At 48.5% G+C, this 15,799-nt stretch overlaps 10 protein-coding genes across 10 annotated transcripts; 3 read left to right on the forward strand and 7 right to left on the reverse strand.

Annotated features, from left to right (window-relative positions):
- Positions 1–123: 123 nt before the first annotated feature.
- BT62DRAFT_1076292 (uncharacterized protein) lies at positions 124–790 on the reverse strand (the record flags this gene model as incomplete). Its single annotated transcript, XM_043179200.1, has 3 exons — positions 124–265; positions 319–481; positions 553–790. The coding sequence occupies 3 exons, from the start codon at positions 788–790 to the stop codon at positions 124–126; spliced, it is 543 nt and encodes a 180-aa protein (XP_043039373.1).
- Positions 791–1,038: 248 nt separating this feature from the next.
- BT62DRAFT_1076293 (uncharacterized protein) lies at positions 1,039–1,675 on the forward strand. The gene is made up of 2 exons (XM_043179201.1): positions 1,039–1,300; positions 1,352–1,675. The coding sequence occupies exons 1-2, from the start codon at positions 1,065–1,067 to the stop codon at positions 1,413–1,415; spliced, it is 300 nt and encodes a 99-aa protein (XP_043039374.1). The 5' UTR covers positions 1,039–1,064; the 3' UTR covers positions 1,416–1,675.
- BT62DRAFT_932219 (uncharacterized protein) lies at positions 1,355–2,334 on the reverse strand. Its single transcript, XM_043186312.1, has 7 exons — positions 2,266–2,334; positions 2,147–2,215; positions 2,030–2,088; positions 1,833–1,976; positions 1,735–1,780; positions 1,544–1,682; positions 1,355–1,494 (listed from the first exon to the last, which is right to left on the reverse strand). Exons 1-7 carry the CDS (start codon positions 2,311–2,313, stop codon positions 1,421–1,423), a joined length of 579 nt encoding a protein of 192 aa, XP_043039375.1. The 5' UTR covers positions 2,314–2,334; the 3' UTR covers positions 1,355–1,420.
- A 17-nt stretch (positions 2,335–2,351) lies between these two features.
- BT62DRAFT_932220 (uncharacterized protein) lies at positions 2,352–3,279 on the forward strand. The gene is made up of 4 exons (XM_043186313.1): positions 2,352–2,457; positions 2,515–2,712; positions 2,762–2,898; positions 2,951–3,279. Exons 1-4 carry the CDS (start codon positions 2,433–2,435, stop codon positions 3,071–3,073), a joined length of 483 nt encoding a protein of 160 aa, XP_043039376.1. The 5' UTR covers positions 2,352–2,432; the 3' UTR covers positions 3,074–3,279.
- Positions 3,080–5,037, reverse strand: BT62DRAFT_1076296 (uncharacterized protein). Its single transcript, XM_043179202.1, has one exon. It carries the CDS (start codon positions 4,940–4,942, stop codon positions 3,317–3,319), a length of 1,626 nt encoding a protein of 541 aa, XP_043039377.1. The 5' UTR covers positions 4,943–5,037; the 3' UTR covers positions 3,080–3,316.
- Positions 5,038–5,190: 153 nt separating this feature from the next.
- On the reverse strand, positions 5,191–7,976 carry BT62DRAFT_968663 (uncharacterized protein). Its single transcript, XM_043188910.1, has 8 exons — positions 7,855–7,976; positions 7,757–7,798; positions 7,660–7,704; positions 7,544–7,609; positions 7,356–7,492; positions 7,228–7,308; positions 5,731–7,177; positions 5,191–5,668 (listed from the first exon to the last, which is right to left on the reverse strand). Exons 1-8 carry the CDS (start codon positions 7,914–7,916, stop codon positions 5,266–5,268), a joined length of 2,283 nt encoding a protein of 760 aa, XP_043039378.1. The 5' UTR covers positions 7,917–7,976; the 3' UTR covers positions 5,191–5,265.
- Positions 7,977–8,414: 438 nt separating this feature from the next.
- Positions 8,415–9,446, reverse strand: BT62DRAFT_1006063 (uncharacterized protein; the record flags this gene model as incomplete). Its single annotated transcript, XM_043177207.1, has 5 exons — positions 8,415–8,560; positions 8,610–8,773; positions 8,827–8,910; positions 8,960–9,148; positions 9,193–9,446. The coding sequence occupies 5 exons, from the start codon at positions 9,444–9,446 to the stop codon at positions 8,415–8,417; spliced, it is 837 nt and encodes a 278-aa protein (XP_043039379.1).
- BT62DRAFT_968667 (kinase-like protein) lies at positions 9,340–11,775 on the forward strand. Its single transcript, XM_043188911.1, has 11 exons — positions 9,340–9,818; positions 9,873–9,983; positions 10,040–10,178; positions 10,229–10,405; positions 10,460–10,711; positions 10,763–10,866; positions 10,926–11,013; positions 11,063–11,137; positions 11,190–11,249; positions 11,310–11,456; positions 11,510–11,775. Exons 1-11 carry the CDS (start codon positions 9,673–9,675, stop codon positions 11,720–11,722), a joined length of 1,512 nt encoding a protein of 503 aa, XP_043039380.1. The 5' UTR covers positions 9,340–9,672; the 3' UTR covers positions 11,723–11,775.
- Positions 11,776–12,728: 953 nt separating this feature from the next.
- BT62DRAFT_932225 (uncharacterized protein) lies at positions 12,729–14,426 on the reverse strand. Its single transcript, XM_043186314.1, has 5 exons — positions 14,293–14,426; positions 13,972–14,241; positions 13,502–13,918; positions 13,050–13,453; positions 12,729–13,000 (listed from the first exon to the last, which is right to left on the reverse strand). The coding sequence occupies exons 1-5, from the start codon at positions 14,387–14,389 to the stop codon at positions 12,869–12,871; spliced, it is 1,320 nt and encodes a 439-aa protein (XP_043039381.1). The 5' UTR covers positions 14,390–14,426; the 3' UTR covers positions 12,729–12,868.
- A 31-nt stretch (positions 14,427–14,457) lies between these two features.
- BT62DRAFT_968672 (uncharacterized protein) lies at positions 14,458–15,774 on the reverse strand. Its single transcript, XM_043188912.1, has 5 exons — positions 15,714–15,774; positions 15,301–15,657; positions 15,053–15,254; positions 14,952–15,002; positions 14,458–14,901 (listed from the first exon to the last, which is right to left on the reverse strand). Exons 2-5 carry the CDS (start codon positions 15,591–15,593, stop codon positions 14,524–14,526), a joined length of 924 nt encoding a protein of 307 aa, XP_043039382.1. The 5' UTR covers positions 15,594–15,657; positions 15,714–15,774; the 3' UTR covers positions 14,458–14,523.
- Between the last annotated feature and the right edge of the window lie 25 nt (positions 15,775–15,799).

Consider the following 15,799-nt stretch of genomic DNA (forward strand, 5'->3'; position numbering starts at 1 on the left):
TGTTGGGATGGAAATAATCAAGCCCTCTCAGTATTTATACATCTTGCATTCCAAACCCCGAGAAGGAGACACTGATTGACGGCTGATTGACGGTAGGATTAGTAGGCTGAGATCTGCCGCATGCTAGGCAGTATGTACCGGTATTACTGTTACTGGAGGACGGAGACCGGGCAGCTTTTTGTCGTCAGATGATGGCTTATGAAAAGATAACCACAGAACGAAGGCCGTCATGGGTAAAACGCAGGAGGCACAGTTCAGGGTATCTCTAGCATCGTGACTCGGTATCTCTGGGACGACATGCACCCATCGTCAACTGACTTGTAGCAAAAGTGGTTTGGAAAGGCTGACGTGTGAAGATTATCCGACGCAAGATCATGAGAAGACGGCTCGAGAGCGACAAGATGATGCCCGGGCTTCGAAAGTGGGGAAGTGTGGGGAAGATATTTGATTATCCTCATGTAAGCGATACTGACATGGTTAGCTTGTGCGCAAGAAAAGAAAGTATTCAATATACCCATGACTTGACCAACTAGTCAATATATCTCCACATACAACAGTGGCGCATCATTAGTCGCATCCCATGTCTCTGAGAGCCGGACAGAAAGTAGCCAGCGTCATCAGCTGATTCATAGGAAAGATTGATGGCTGAAAGTTCATCCTGGTTGACGGAGAATTCGAGTCCGCGATTGAATGTATCAGTCTCGTGGGCGCGAAGGTGGAGATACTCACTACCGAAGTTGGATTGTGTACGCACACAGAATTGTCGTCCCGTGGTACTTCCCTGCAGCATCGCGTCCTAAGGCCTATCAATTGAATCATACTAAGAAAAAGCGATAAGCGACGAATAATGTATTAATGGGTAGGTGAATGGGCACACGTAACCACTACAAGGTTGCCGCTTTAGCTTTGCATTCAATCGTAACGATACTCACCTACAAAATATAATCCAATGTTATTCAAGGGTGCTTATTGGGTCCTTTACGACGGGTGACGGGATGGCAGTGGTCGCGAAGAAAGCTTGTCAATGTCACGTGTCCGATTCTTCTTTGCGGTCGACAGCCACGATGGAACTTGAAGCTAAACAGCCCATCGACGACGACAAGGTGGACGTCTCAGAGAGTTTCCTGTCGCAGATTCTCACGCCGGGCTCATCGTTGCACCCGACATTTCTTCTTACTCTCGACCTCTCCTTTGCTGCCCTCCTCCTGGTGCTCGTGCTCCTCTTGTTTCTTACATCGAGCAACGTGCATTTCATTGGATTGATTGGGATAGAGCTGGCACTCTGGGCGAGTGTGAAATGGTGCGTAGTTGTAATCAGAATAAATGTATACAATCTCTCAACGCACAACAGGTTCGTCAATGAACTACAAAATGTGTCACCAGTAGAAGGAGATGAAGCCAAGAAAGATATATAACATCATCACCGCCGGCCCTTATCGTAATCTTCATACCACTTCTTTGTTCTCTTCGCACTTTCTTGGGCCAGTACAAATACTGCGCACAAGTCAGCAGACAACAGCCGAGAAGAAGAATCATCTCTCACGTTCGCGTTCTGTTGCATCCAACCCTTCGCGAAATGCTTGCGCAGTATCTCCCGTAGAGCCTCCACCTCCGCCAGCGGGCCCCAGGGCTGCGAAATGCTGTGCTTGATCTATAACCTCCACCAGCCGCTCACGGAATGTCTATCAATGTAGTAATAGCTTTCAGTCCGTCATAGTATCTAAGAATACGTACCTTTGTTAACATCTGGGACATTTCATTGGCCTGTTCGTCGCTGAGCCTGGAAGCAAATGTATCAGAACGGAGACAGACGAGAGTAAAAGGGAACGTGCATGTCCATTATTGTCTTTCCAAATCCATACCATAGCCCTCCAGCGCCTACCAGACTCGATAGGCGTACGCTGCGAGGTTCAGCATTGAGCGCATTGCGAACACGATTCCCAAAGGGCGTCGGTATATTGAATTCAGCCCAGTCGCTGTCGAGGCCATCAGAGCCATCAAGGGTACAGAACGGATCAATGAGACCGACGAGTATATCACGATATACGCCATCCACATCGGTATCTGGTACTTGCCCTGCGCTGCAATCTGCACCCATGACGCGTCAGAACGGTCGTTGACGCGCCGCAAGTCGCACAAGACCCACGTCGCGCTCGGACCCTCCCCAGAGGTGGCCAAGGTCCGGTATCTCCTTGTTGAAGATGCATTGTATTTTCTGTTGCGGAAATAAGAACAATAAGAAACTACACAAAGAAGAGAGCTGACCTGGTTGTCGGCCAATATCGAGTCAATAGAAAAGTAATCGTCCTCCATGGTAAAAGGGCCGTCTGTCACTCGTCACACTGGGATCATCCCTTCCTTGTTTTCCTCCCACTATAAAGCCTAAGAAGATCATCACAGCATGGGCGCCTATCACTCTTTCGTTCCTCGCAATGCTCAAAATAATATTCAGAGACAGTGAGGATAAGTTCCTTTCATGTACTGCTCAGTGGCTCATCGACGTCCTTCGAGCAGGCCTCACCGTCAAACCCAAACCTACAGCCTACAAGGATCCTTACGTCGGTGATCACAACTTGGGGTCCCTCGAACGCGAGTATCAAGGCAGAGAGGCCATCCAACACGTCTTGTATCTCCTCAATCCTGTATCTGAGCTGAACAGGCTCACCGTAGACGCCCTGTGCAATTTACAGCAAATGCTCTGGACAAAATCAAGTATGTCTTCCTGCAAAGCCACTGCATCAACGCTGATGTCTCTATGTAGGAGCATTGCAAAAGAAGTACAAGATAGAAACATATGAAACGCTTCGAACAAGACTTGACAAGGACCAGGATTTCCGGGATGCCTACAACCTTGCGATGTTGAGAATGAACGAGCAGGGGCACAAGTTTACTGGTGATGTACGTCTGCTTGGTTCCGCTGGATCTTCATTGCTCGCTGACCATTCCACAGGCTGCAGATGAATTTGTGCTTCTGTGCGTGAAGCTGTTCAGGATCAACACTGCCAGGACAATACCATCAGACTCAAATCAGTCCATTCCACTACTTGATAATAATCGATCAAATTCACAATAACACAGCCGAAGTCAGTCCATTGTTGTGAAGGGACTGGCTTGGGTGCGATACCATCTTTTAAGAAGTGGTTGGACGATCTCGGTACAGGAACGAGTAGAAAATTGGTCAAAAACGTAATAAATATGGCGCTAGTCTACAGTAAAGATGCGACTGGGAAAATAATGTGTGAGCTAAGGTTTAACACGAGCAATGAGAACATGCTTTACCATACATTAACAAAAAAAAACCTTCAGAAATATTCCTTCACTTCGCCACATCTACTGTGTGCGGACCAAGTCCTTTCACAGACACTGGCGCAACTTCAGAAACTTGAACCTCCGTGTCAACAACATCGGCTGTCTTATCTTTCTCATTCTCCTGCTTGGGCGTCATTGCCACTGGCTCCCGATTCACAGACGCGGCAGCCTTGACTTCTTCAGCTGTAGTTGCCTCAGCCGCCTGCAGGACTACCTGTCCCGCTGATACCATAGACGGCGATGGCGAAAGAGAAGCCTCGATAATGTTTTTCGGTGTGGGTTCCGACGTATTACTGGTAACTGAAGGAGACGCGATATATGCAGCATCCACGTCCACACCTGTTGTGAATAGTGTCGCGTCCGTCGACTGCATCACTGATTTTTCAACTTCAGTATCCGCCTCCTCTGACTTTTCATATTCGATATCTGCACTGAACGCTCCCGTTCTGACACTATTGGCCGTCCACAGACTTCTGTCTCTCACCAAGGAGGGCGTTCCAACGTGTATCCTAGCACTCCACTTGCTTACTTCGCTCTCCCAACTGCCGCGCCTGGAACTCCTCGGCCTGAGGGCCCTAACACTGGCATCGACATCCCGTTCGTCAACATCGTCGCCCAACACGAATTCACTCCTGCTCTCCACATCAATACTGCCATAATGTGACACGGAATCTCCGAGCGCCGACGGTGGTGACCGTAGAAAACCGGTGTTTGCATATGCGGATGACGCGAGGGTCAGCACTGACGCGTTGTCTAGAGGCGGTGAAGAAGGCCGAGGGTTATTTCGAGGGTGATGAGTAGTGTGGAGCGGCGCTTGAACTGATGAAATGGAAACATTTGTCTGAGTAGATGAATTTCGCAACGAGGGTGATGAAGGCGGAAGGGCCGAGAAGGTGATCGATCCTGCACTGGTGAGCAGCGTGGGATTGGTAGCAGTGGATGAATTCCGGGCATGGTGCCGGTAAGACGTCGGCGTCACTGGAGCCTGGGCGATGTGAGCCATACCGTTGCCGTGTAAATCGATGCTAAGTAACGTCGTAGGCTTCGTGCTGGCGGCGATACTTCTGAACGTGCGAGGATTTGAGAGGTAGGATGATGACGACCGTGAAGGCGACGGCGACGGCGGTGAACTAGGTGGCAACGGGCGCAGCGACGCATCCTCGTCCGCCTCTAATGCACTGGCTGGCGACCACATCGAGTCGCGCCCTGAATCACGTCTTGAGACTGACGACTGGTCGCTTGTTGAATCCAGATCCTCGTTGGACTGTGACGCTACGTCAACTGAGTCCTCGATCAGCGACATTGTCTGTCTATTGGTGCCGATGTTATCTATTCCCCCGCAGTTTGCTGCCGTCGAGGGCAAAGGGCTCGAAACGACCCGATTGCTCACGCCTCGTAGAGGAATAGCATTTCTCGCCTTGGGCCCGTCCCTCTTCGACCTGACAGTCCCCGCAAGCTTTCGCTGGAGCCAGTTAATGATAGGCTTGCTCGACCGTCGAGAAACTTTCTTCTGGGTGGACGGTGAAACAGCAGCAATAGGAGATAACTGTGGCTTCTTGGCAGGTGGCGTCTTTCGCTGAGCTTTGGCATCGTAACAAGCAGTCGCAGGGGTATTGGTCGTCGTCGGTGACATGATAAGATGGAAAGAAATTGACGAGATAGCGAAATCGTGGTGGTGGTGGAGAGCGATGAAGAGAGTCAAGGCATGTGCAAGGACACCTTGTGGTGGGTGCTCGATTTGGCTTCCAGATCACGATCAGGGGATGACTCATATTTTCCACGTAAAATACGCAACCTAAATTCCTTCTACTTGCCCCTCACCATTTTGGTGACGAACACACAAATACGAGGGGCCTGGCCGAATGCAACATGTTCAGTCAACACGGAATATTTTCACTCGCAACGCGCCGTAGAAGAAAAGAAATAATGTATCGTTGTTACACTCTAGAACTACAATCACCAGTCCATTTTTTTTGCGTTCTTCGTAGCAGCAACAGAAATTTTGCCCGTTTTATATCCAAATCCATCCAACCATGGCCACACAGCGCTCCTTCTCTGCTCAAACTCCTCAATAGCCGAGCCCCTCTGCAACGTCAGCGCAATATCATCAAGTCCGTTCAACAAGCAATGTCTCCTAAACGGATCCGTCTTGAAGGGTATCGCAGCCTTGCCATTCGGTCTGCGGATTTCCTCCTTTTCCAGATCCACCTCGAGCTCCAATCCAGCTTCTGCATCTTCCGCAAGCGCCCGACAATCCTCCTGCGAGATTGACACAGGCAACATACCATTTTGCATCGAGTTGTTACGGAAGATGTCGGCAAAACTTGGCGCTATGATGCATCGGATGCCAAAGTCATTCCTGTGAAATAGAAAGAATGATCAGCACAGGGGACCCTTCCACAACGATAAGGCGCCACTTACAGACTCCATGGAGCGTGTTCGCGAGAGCTTCCGCAGCCAAAGTTCTTCCCTGTGCAGACTAGAATCTTGGAGCGTATATAGGGTTCACGGTTCAGTATGAAATCCTTATCTTTACCAGTGTGTGGGTCCTTCCGCAGGGTGAAAAACAACCCGTTCGCAAGACCGGTACGTTTCAGCGTCTTCAGGAATTGTTTTGGGATAATCATGTCGGTGTCGACGTTTTCAATGTGTAGGGGTGCTGCGACACCCTTGACGACAATAAATTTTTGAACAGTCGAAGGAGCTTCAGAAGGAGGAAGATCGGATGCCGTCGAAGAAGTGACCGAAGGAGCCTGAGGAGCCGGCGATGGCAGGATGGCATCATCCATGAACTCGGACGCCTTGGCCAGCTTCAATTTGGGACCCGCAGCTACGTTCGAATCGGCAGTAGCACCCATAAATTTACGAACGTCCGTCAACTTGCCAGTGATAGCTGCTGCGGCAGCCATCGCAGGACTAACCAGGTGCGTTCGACCACCGGAACCTTGGCGACCTTCAAAGTTGCGGTTGCTGGTACTCGCACAACGTTCGCCTGGAGCAAGTTGATCTGGATTCATGCCCAAGCACATGGAACACCCAGCCTCACGCCAGTCGAAGCCCGCACGTTTGAAGACTGCGTCCAAGCCCTCAGCTTCGGCGTGTTTCTTGATCAAACCTGAACCCGGAACGATCATCGCATGCACCCCCGGAGCAACCTTGGTATCGGGACCTGCGGCCAAGACTACCCGTGCTGCTGAACGCAAGTCCTCAATGCGACTGTTCGTGCATGAGCCGATGAAGATCCTGTCAACCTTGATGTCCTCCATAGGCGTATTGGGCGTCAGACCCATATACGCCAGAGATCGCTCTGCGGACGCGCGCTTGACGGGATCTGTCATTGTGGAAGGGTCGGGAACAGCACCAGTGATGGGAACAACATCCTGTGGAGACGTTCCCCATGTGATGGTGGGGATGATATCTGCAGCATTGATTTTGACCTCGATGTCGAACCTGGCACCTTCGTCTGACTTCAGTGTGCGCCAGTATGCTTCGGCACGGTCCCATTCTTCACCCTTGGGGGAAAGGGGACGTCCACGGAGGTAGTTGAATGTGACTTCGTCCGGCGCCACCATTCCAGCACGCGCGCCAGCCTCAATACTCATGTTACACACGCTCATACGCGCCTCCATACTGAAGCCACGGAACACCGAGCCGGCGTACTCGATAACACTTCCGGTTCCGCCGGCCGTTCCAATGACACCAATAATATGCAAGATAACGTCTTTAGACGTTACTCCTTCATGCAAGTCACCGTCAACTGTGATGCGCATGTTTTGTCCCTTCTTCTGCAGCAGAGTTTGGGTAGCGAGGACATGTTCGACTTCAGATGTACCAATACCGAATGCGAGGGACCCGAATGCACCATGAGCTTGAGAAGAGAATCAATAGCCTGTGAAATCCAAAGAGTCTTCTCCTTACTCGAAGTGTGAGAATCACCGCAGACGCAAGTGATACCAGGAAGAGTAAAACCTTGTTCAGGACCTATGACGTGTACGATTCCTACAAGACATTGAGTTGCTGAAGGGTGTCAATCACATAAGCCGTACCTTGACGCTTATCCTTCAAGCCAAAATAGGTCAAGCCAAACTCCTTTACGTTGTCTTCCAAAGCCATGCATTGTGCTCGCGAATCAGGCTCTTCAACGAAAGACTCGATGGTAGTCAAATTTTTCCGAGAAATTGTTCTGTAAAGCGATGTTTTAGCGACGTCCACGTTTCCTTCGAGCCTTACTCACGGAATGTTGTGATCAACCGTTGCCAAAGTGCAGTCAGGTCGTCGAACAGGCCGTCCTGCAGACCGTCTAGGATCTGATAAGGCGGTGAACACAACTCCTGGTTTGAGTGGACTTACAGGCCTTCAAACGCTTGAGGACTTGTTACTTCGTGTACTAGATGACTGGAATGGCGTCGGAATGACCGGAAATCATCCGGCACAGACTGCTGCTTACCGGTCTATGTATATCAGAGCCAGGCCATCGTCCTGTACATCGCTATAATCGCAAATCAGTGAGAACGAAATTTATTTCGATATTGCGATCCGGCGCACACGACATGGTCATCCCAAATTTTGTCGTAGAGAGTACGGGGGGCAGAAACGGCAGTAGGCATGACAGACGGAGGTTAAGATGTGAGAATGGAAATCGTAACGAGAGCTGAGAGGAGCATCGGTTCTGGGAACAAATTATATATGGTTCTTCCAAGGGAGAATGAATCGTTCGGCCGAAGCCCATCGGACTTCGGGTTTTGCTTGCAGCCAATCACATTTGGACCGAATGTAAAGCCGAAAAAAACTTGCCAAAAGCAGATCAACTTGTACCAGCTAATAACCAGTTCCGTAAAATTAATCTCCTTCAATGATGGAGGTTTTATTTTTACCGTCATTATAGCTGCCTTTCGAGCCCAGCCACTTCTTCCAACTTTTGGCTGATCATCCGACTGTAATACATTTCTTCGGACTAACACGACTTTTCGTCAATTGAGAACTAAAGACTATATACTGCCGCAGATAGCTTAAATAACAACAATTCTAAGGTGATCTTTGTAGAAGACCTCGCAGATGAGAGTAAAATTAGCTGCCAAATCAACAAACAGCACCTCGCAACACAGCTAGTAGTCGTGTTCAAAAATGGTGCCCAAACTGCTACTTTTTTCATTCCAAGACCAAGAGGTCACCGAATCGTCTTGTCCAGCTCTGTATAAGCTCAAACGCTTTCGGTCTGGATCAGATTCTGGGCGCTCGGAGTTGTCGCTGTCTGACTGGAAGGATAAGCATAGCAGATGGTTATTCTTTACACCACTAACCTTGTGCAAAGGTGCCTATGGTCTGGAAATATCTCTGCATCAGAGGACCCACAGCCTCAGGGCGCGGACGATTTGGGCCTTCATTGCTGTAGTGGTAATCTTGTTTCACGACAGGAAGCTTCAGCCGATGTAGTTGGGAATCGAACAGCACTACCGAAGTGCGACTGCAAAGACAAACTGAGGATAGACATCGACCACTTTGTGAGGCTGTTCATACCCCGAGGATTCAGAAGATATAAACGTCGCAAAAGACAGTGCCCTAATCACTAGCGACATATAGGACGAGACAGTCCAAGGGTGCCTTCATAAAAGAATGAGTTGGACGATATTGGGTTATAGAGTTCACGTACGACATGGGGTTTGATTCTACATCAGAAAGAAAGTATGCTGAGAGCTCGTGCAGGACAATGAGGTCCGGAAACGCGTCGAGAGTAGTTGTCGGATGGAGGATATGGGCTGACCCTTGCCGCGGAACCTCAAGGGAAGCCAAAAGAAAGGCCAAATGTGTTGGTGTCGGTGGATAACTGAGAACAGCTGTCCTTGATTCATTCAGAGTATAAAGATAAATGTATAGGAAACAAACAGCATTTTGATGCGAGACGACATCTCTGATACACGGCCGTGGCCTGATTGGGCAAGCCACGAATCGTTGTGTTCCTTCAGTGCCACGGTGACCAGCTGACGCGACGGAGATAAGAATATTGCACTAGAGCCATTTGCTTGACTCGTGTGGGATAAAGCAAGATGGATTGGTGCCGAGGCATGGTAAGGTCCTTGGATCAAGAGAGACGTGAATGGCGGCAACTGCGGCCCAAATCCTGGGAACAGAGAGAGCATCGGCAAGCAGAATGCCGACGACGTTGAAGAGCTTCAAGAGACAAAAGAGTAGCAGTGGTTAGAATGAAAGCCGCATATAGCCAATCAGCGCCTGTTTGAAGTTTGCAGGGTCGCCTCGTACGGTATCCATCATCGTCCACAGCATGATTTGCTCTACTTATTACTTGGTTCTCCCATCTTTTTGTTCCCCATTCCCTTCTCTTTGCAGCATCGTCGCGCTTATAAAATGGGATATCGTACTGACCTCCTCATGTCTCTTGGCAAGACCGTGGCACAGATCACTGCCGATTTCGCACCAATACCTGCTCTGTGTCCCGCTGTCGATCTGCTGTGCGGCCTTATTCAATTATGCGAGAACATCAGCTTGAATCGGTACGCGAACACGGCGTAAACCTGCGATTTCCAGTTCTGAGCGGTATCCTATAGAAATGCTGCCCGGCAGCTTGGTGATCGATGCCATGAAATGCTCATCGCTTTCGGAGAGGATATGAAAAATGCTCCGGGGAGCATGAACGAAGCAATACATATTGTTGAGGAGTATTCTTTTTGCTACTCGTTTTCTATCCATCGATTTCCTCAGATCTTCAATATAGCACTTTGACTGATATCCAGACACGGATGGAAAGCTGTGTCTTGCTTTCCGGGACACATGCCTTCCTGCATCAAAGAGAGGTTAGTCGTGAAATCGAGAAATGCCATGGCATCATCTCAGATTGCATGACTAGATTTCAAGTTCGTTCCTTATTGCCCTTTTGAGTCACCCCGCTTACTATGAACTAAAGCTGTCGTCCCACGTTGGTATACATCGCTGGCAAGAAGACTTTGACAGGAGCAGGAAGGCTGATCAACGTGAACTGGTTGAGTATCTTGCCGAAATCAAGAATACCCAAGAAATGACGAATGTCGCGATGACTGAGAATACAGAGGCCATTAAAAACCTCATGCTCATGTTCCAGACCGTAATTGTTTATCTGTCTTCACTTCTAGTTTCTTCGCTCACTCGGGCGTTACAGATGATGGGCGAAAATAAGACCACCGCCGACCGTGTCCATAATGGCCTTTCGAGTAATCTGTGGCAGCTCCAACAGAATTCTGGACAACTTCTTCCTAGCTTCCACCTCAAATCTGGCGAAGTTACTCGCATCGGACAGTTTCCAGTGAGCGGTACGGCCGCCATGGACATATATGAAGGTCTGTACCTCCAACGAGAGAAAGTGGCCATCAAGGTCATGCGGTCCATCAATGCCAATGACAAAAGTCTACGGGTAAGAAGCCGTTGATAGAGCTAATATTCTGCCTGATTCATTGTGTTCCAGCGTTTTATGAGAGAAGTTAGCATTTGGAGTGATATTTGGAGTGTCGATAAAGGGAGATACATTTTACCTTTCTACGGTTTTTGCCAGGAAGATGGTCCGTTCCCGTAAGATGCATTTCCTACCCTTAATAATAATCCTGGTCTTGCCTCATTAACATCGACAGATACATGGTCAGCCCCTGGCAGGACAATGGGACCGCCCTGCAGTACGTGAAAATTAAGGATTTGGAAGCAAAGAGCTATCAACGACTGGTCAGTGCCACAATACCCAATTATACAAGGTTGATGCATATTTTTGTAGATCAAAGGAATTGCTCTCGGAATACAGGTTCTTCACACTATGAGCCCCCCCGTTATCCATGGTGATATCAAAGCGGTTAGTAACTTTGAATCAGGGTAGTTCTAGACTCACTGCGTTCTGATCCTAGGCCAATATCTCCATCAACTCTCGTGGAGAACCTCTCCTTGCTGATTTTTGTCTCTCTCAGGTGGGTACTGTGCCTAGATTCTGTCGCTATTCTAAACAAACTCATTTTCTATCAATCTAGATCGTTGAAGACATCACAGGAATCCCCTTTACTCAAAGCCGTGGGGTAGCAGACTCATACAGGTGGTTTGCACCGGAAGTATGCGTGGGACAGGGCGTCTTATCCCCTTATTCGGACATCTATGCATATGGAATGGTTGTCCTCGAGGTAGCGGCATTTTCCTTCATGTCATTTCAACCAAGTTTGACCGTGAATGGCAGCTTCTGACCCATCAGCAACCTTACAGAGAGATCAAGCACACAACAGAAGTGGTTATCAAGTCGTCTGGCGGCACACACCCCATCCGACCAATGGAACAGGAGATTGTCGCGAGGGGTCTTGATGATATACTCTGGAGATTGTTAATTTCTTGTTGGACCAGGACACCGACAGATAGACCGTCTATCCAATCAATTCTTGGATGTTTAGTATGATGCTTGTGCACTTATTTTGTACCCACCAGGCAATCTTAATTGTCCTTGAGTCTAACCTGGGCCGGAAAGAAAATGCAGGTCAAATTACGTGAAGATATCAATTGAAGGGAAGACAGTTCCTTGAAAAGATCAGCTTTTCGATGTGATGATACGTGTGCGATACTAGCTCTGGTTGGCAAAGGAACCGTTGTGTTTGATGCCACTGGAGCTTGACGATGCTTGTCTGATATTCCGCGTAGACTCCCGATGGGTCACCGTAGAGCGACCGACAAATGGCATTCCGTCTGGTTCCTGCATTCGGAGGGCAGACTCGAAGAGTTAAGACTGGGAATGAGACATTCTTCGGTCAGTGCATTAAGAGTGGTCGTATTATACTCACATGGCGAGGAATGCGCATGGGCAGACTGCGTAATAGGTGTGATGAGGAGAGCGAATACCAATGGTAAAACTTCACTCACGGTACCATGACAATATATACGGCAGCATCAATGAGGACGTCCGGTGCAACTATCCACTGGCCGCAAGAATTAAGGTCACGGTGAGCCTCAGGTTTGCTTTCATTCCTAAGGTTGCACTTACTGACAATGCTCGCAACTGCCATTGCATTGCTTTGAAGCGTGATAATACTGAGTTCACTGACGTAGTCAACCCCTTGACTCGAATGCTGGGAAAACCTTCTGGAAACAGTTCGAAACATCCCCGGAGTTTGGGCGAACACAATGTCATTCTTTGGAGGCCCACGTTCTTGTACTGGATTTTGGTTCTCCATCATCGAGTAAGACTGTTCAATGCAGCTTAAGATGCTACATACTGACCATACTGACGGTGGTTTCAGGATGAAATCCGCTCTTTTCAGCGTCGTTCGTGCTTTCCAACTCGAGCTGGCTGCTCCTGTTGACTGTATTACGAAGCGCAGCCTATGGTGAAGACCAATCCGGAAAGTTGACTCTTTTCATACGACCTTACATATCTCAGTAGGGCGCAACTTCGACATTTTCTGTTGAATTTCTTCAAACCTGCTCATTGGAAGAAGATAAACATAATTAAATGGCATCCATGCTCATGCTGGATCAGATATGCCACCCTGATAGAGAATAATAACCCGAAGCAGTCTTTGTGGGATCTACGAATTTTAAGCGAAGCACCTTATCCTGACGCAAAATATGACAGTTCCAATCCGATGGCTTTTATGGGCCTTGATCGATTTGAGAGATCTGAAACGACGCCCAAGCTGACCAGCATATTGCGGACCCGTCCTTCCCACATAATGGAGACGTCCTAATAGAATGAATATCAGTATGCTGACAGGCGTTAGATATGCTTTTACATTATTTGTCGATGCACGAGCTTTCACTACGCCTTGAACTTGACCTGGCTCGACATTCGGCTTCGCCTCAGAAGGTAGAATGGGTAGAGAGTTATCATCCTCGTCGTCATTGGATTCCAATGGGGGTCGTCGTAACCACCATTCCGCACCCATCGTCCATTCGCTCTCATAGCTGTAGACATTGAAGTCGAAGCGTGATGACAAGGCTACATCCCGCGAAATACGCGCAGAGTAAGCGCCAGAGAGATGTCCAAGCATGGGATTGAACAGTGCGGTAATTGTGGTTGGAGGTGATGGCAGATTTTTCGTAGATGGTCCGGGAAAGGGCGAGGATATTGAAGACGGTAGTTGAAAGGAGGGAGGCGTTGCATCCGGAAGGGTAGAAAACCTGATTCCAGTCGAGACTGACACGGTTTGAGCATCTGAGGAAAGTTACTGCAGTTTGCGCTCACCTCCGGCACTCTTCTCTTTGGCACTGAAATAGATTTCGGCACCGGCGGACAGCCGTCCTTTCAGCCCACCTTCCACTGCGTCCTCTTCGTCGATACGCTTGACTCCGATGCTGGCGCCCTTGTCACTGTCGTCCGATGCAGAGCTGTCGCTAGCGAGACGGCCAAAATTATGAAGCACCTTGACACCCAGCATACCGTCTTCTGCGCTCCAGGTATACTCAGAACACCATTTTCCTACATCATGCTGGAGGTATAACATGATATTGCTTGGATCAGCGCCTCGTTGAGCTCGCGTCGTAGCTGACGGCGGTGTAGAAATAGCAGCAACGATAGCTTGCAGTGTTGGTGTCAACCTTGTAGAATAGAGCGCATCCAGGCGTCCCGTTGGTAAGTAATACCGTCCATACAGAAGGTAATCTGGACAAGATTATTCGACCATCACCGCGGCATAGTGAAAGAGACACACGTACCGCGAGTATCCACACGTTGACCAGCCAGCCACTCATCCTCCTTCCCTTCTGGTCTGCGTGGCTGATCATACACTCTGAAGCGCTCAATCATGTCTTTGAACCGGATGTCTCCCGACCCCTTGACATTGAGGTCGCAGGACGTGAAGATGTACCCAACCGAGCCATTCAGCGAAGGCATAGCATTCATCGAGTAGGTTGTCTTGAACAGTGCATTAGGCGATTTTGAGATGGACAAATGGAGGCCCTTGGGTACAGTAAAGTCGAGGATAGCTGCAAGGAAAGTCACTCACTGGCCCAGACCCATACAACGACGACACCTACCGTCGGATGACCGAGTCAGGTTGGTGAACAAATTATCTTCGTTCCATCCTGTTGCCTTGTAGTAACTTCGTAGGACATATGAAGCAAATGGGTGCATGGAGACATGCAGTCACCAGACGAAGAGGGAAACAGACGAAAGCGGAAATCATCTCCAAATTGAACTTGGGAGAAAAGAGTACGTTTAAATAATCAATCGTTTTCACAGTTGCATGCGTAGCTTTACAGACTTTTTTACGTCCTGTTCAGACCAAGCCATCCATCTATCAAATTCCATACCGTTTCTTGCTCCTCTGTCCACTCAACTTTCTTGTCCTTGACGCAAGAAGTACAAAGGCCTTCTTTCCCCCAGTCTATGAGCTTTATTCGCTCAAGTGATTCTAAAGGTTTATAAACCCCATCATCTTCCAACGCTGGCTGAATGACCAACGGCATCCACTTATCTGCAAAAACATCTGTGCAAGCCATATGTGATGTAGCAGGAGGAGTGAAGAGAATAGGCGTAAAATGGTTGATTAGGTCGGCCATGAGTTCTTCACAGCGCCGGCTGTTTTCCGTGGATATTATGATATTAATGGGTGTGCCGTTTGAATGGGCATCGGGCTCGTTCACCTATTGAACCAAATATATAAGACAGAAATGCATCATACTATGAATGCTACCTCGTGAAATTGTGCTGTGGTTACCACAGTGTAGAACAATCGCTTGAAGAGCTATTGAAATACTGGTGAGTTTATATCCCTTGAAATGAAGAAAATCTGACAGGTTCCAACTGATACTTTGTCGCTAGGTCCAAAGCCTCCCCCGAATGATCAGAGTGAAAGTATGGAATTGGACCCTCCGGAAAGAGTGTCCTGAGTGTATGTCGAGCCAATTCATGAATCATAGGGAAGTCAAGCTGCTCTTTGCTCGTGATGCGTAAGAGAGAGGCAATACGAGAAAAATCGGTAGATGATGCCAACGGTCTGAGTGAGTTTAGCAAGGAGGATTATATACAGATGGGGCGCTCACACGTCGTGGTACAGATGCTCCAGCAACGAAACTAGATCGACAACCGACACTTGTCGAGAGTCCAAGTCTAGGAAGGTACATCCACCCAAACCAGCACTCGAGTCTTCCTGTTTACCAACAGCCGACGCGTCCTCAAAGATACCCAAGAAATAAGGGGAATGCCGACAAAGCACTGTTGTATGTACGCGGAACAGATGATCCTCAAGGCCCAAGATCGTCAATCCATCAGGAAACCAAAAGACAGGATGTCTCCTCTTCCCAGAGGTATCGAACAAATCTGCAGGTCGAGACATACCGGATGCAGGATTGGGAGTTCCAGATAAGCAAATTGTTTGAAAGACGACCTTCGTTAGAAATCTGATTTGTAAAAACGATAAAAGGTTCGCTACTGTACGGCCATTCCTTCTACTTACCCGCTCTTCTTGTACTTTGAAAAGAAAGAAATAAAATCTGCTTTGAAAAAAAGGATTGAAAAAAAGGACTATTATGTTATCGGCTC

Source organism: Guyanagaster necrorhizus (genome assembly GCF_019112545.1).
Source record: "Guyanagaster necrorhizus MCA 3950 unplaced genomic scaffold BT62scaffold_13, whole genome shotgun sequence".
Taxonomy (NCBI): Eukaryota; Fungi; Basidiomycota; class Agaricomycetes; order Agaricales; family Physalacriaceae; genus Guyanagaster; species Guyanagaster necrorhizus.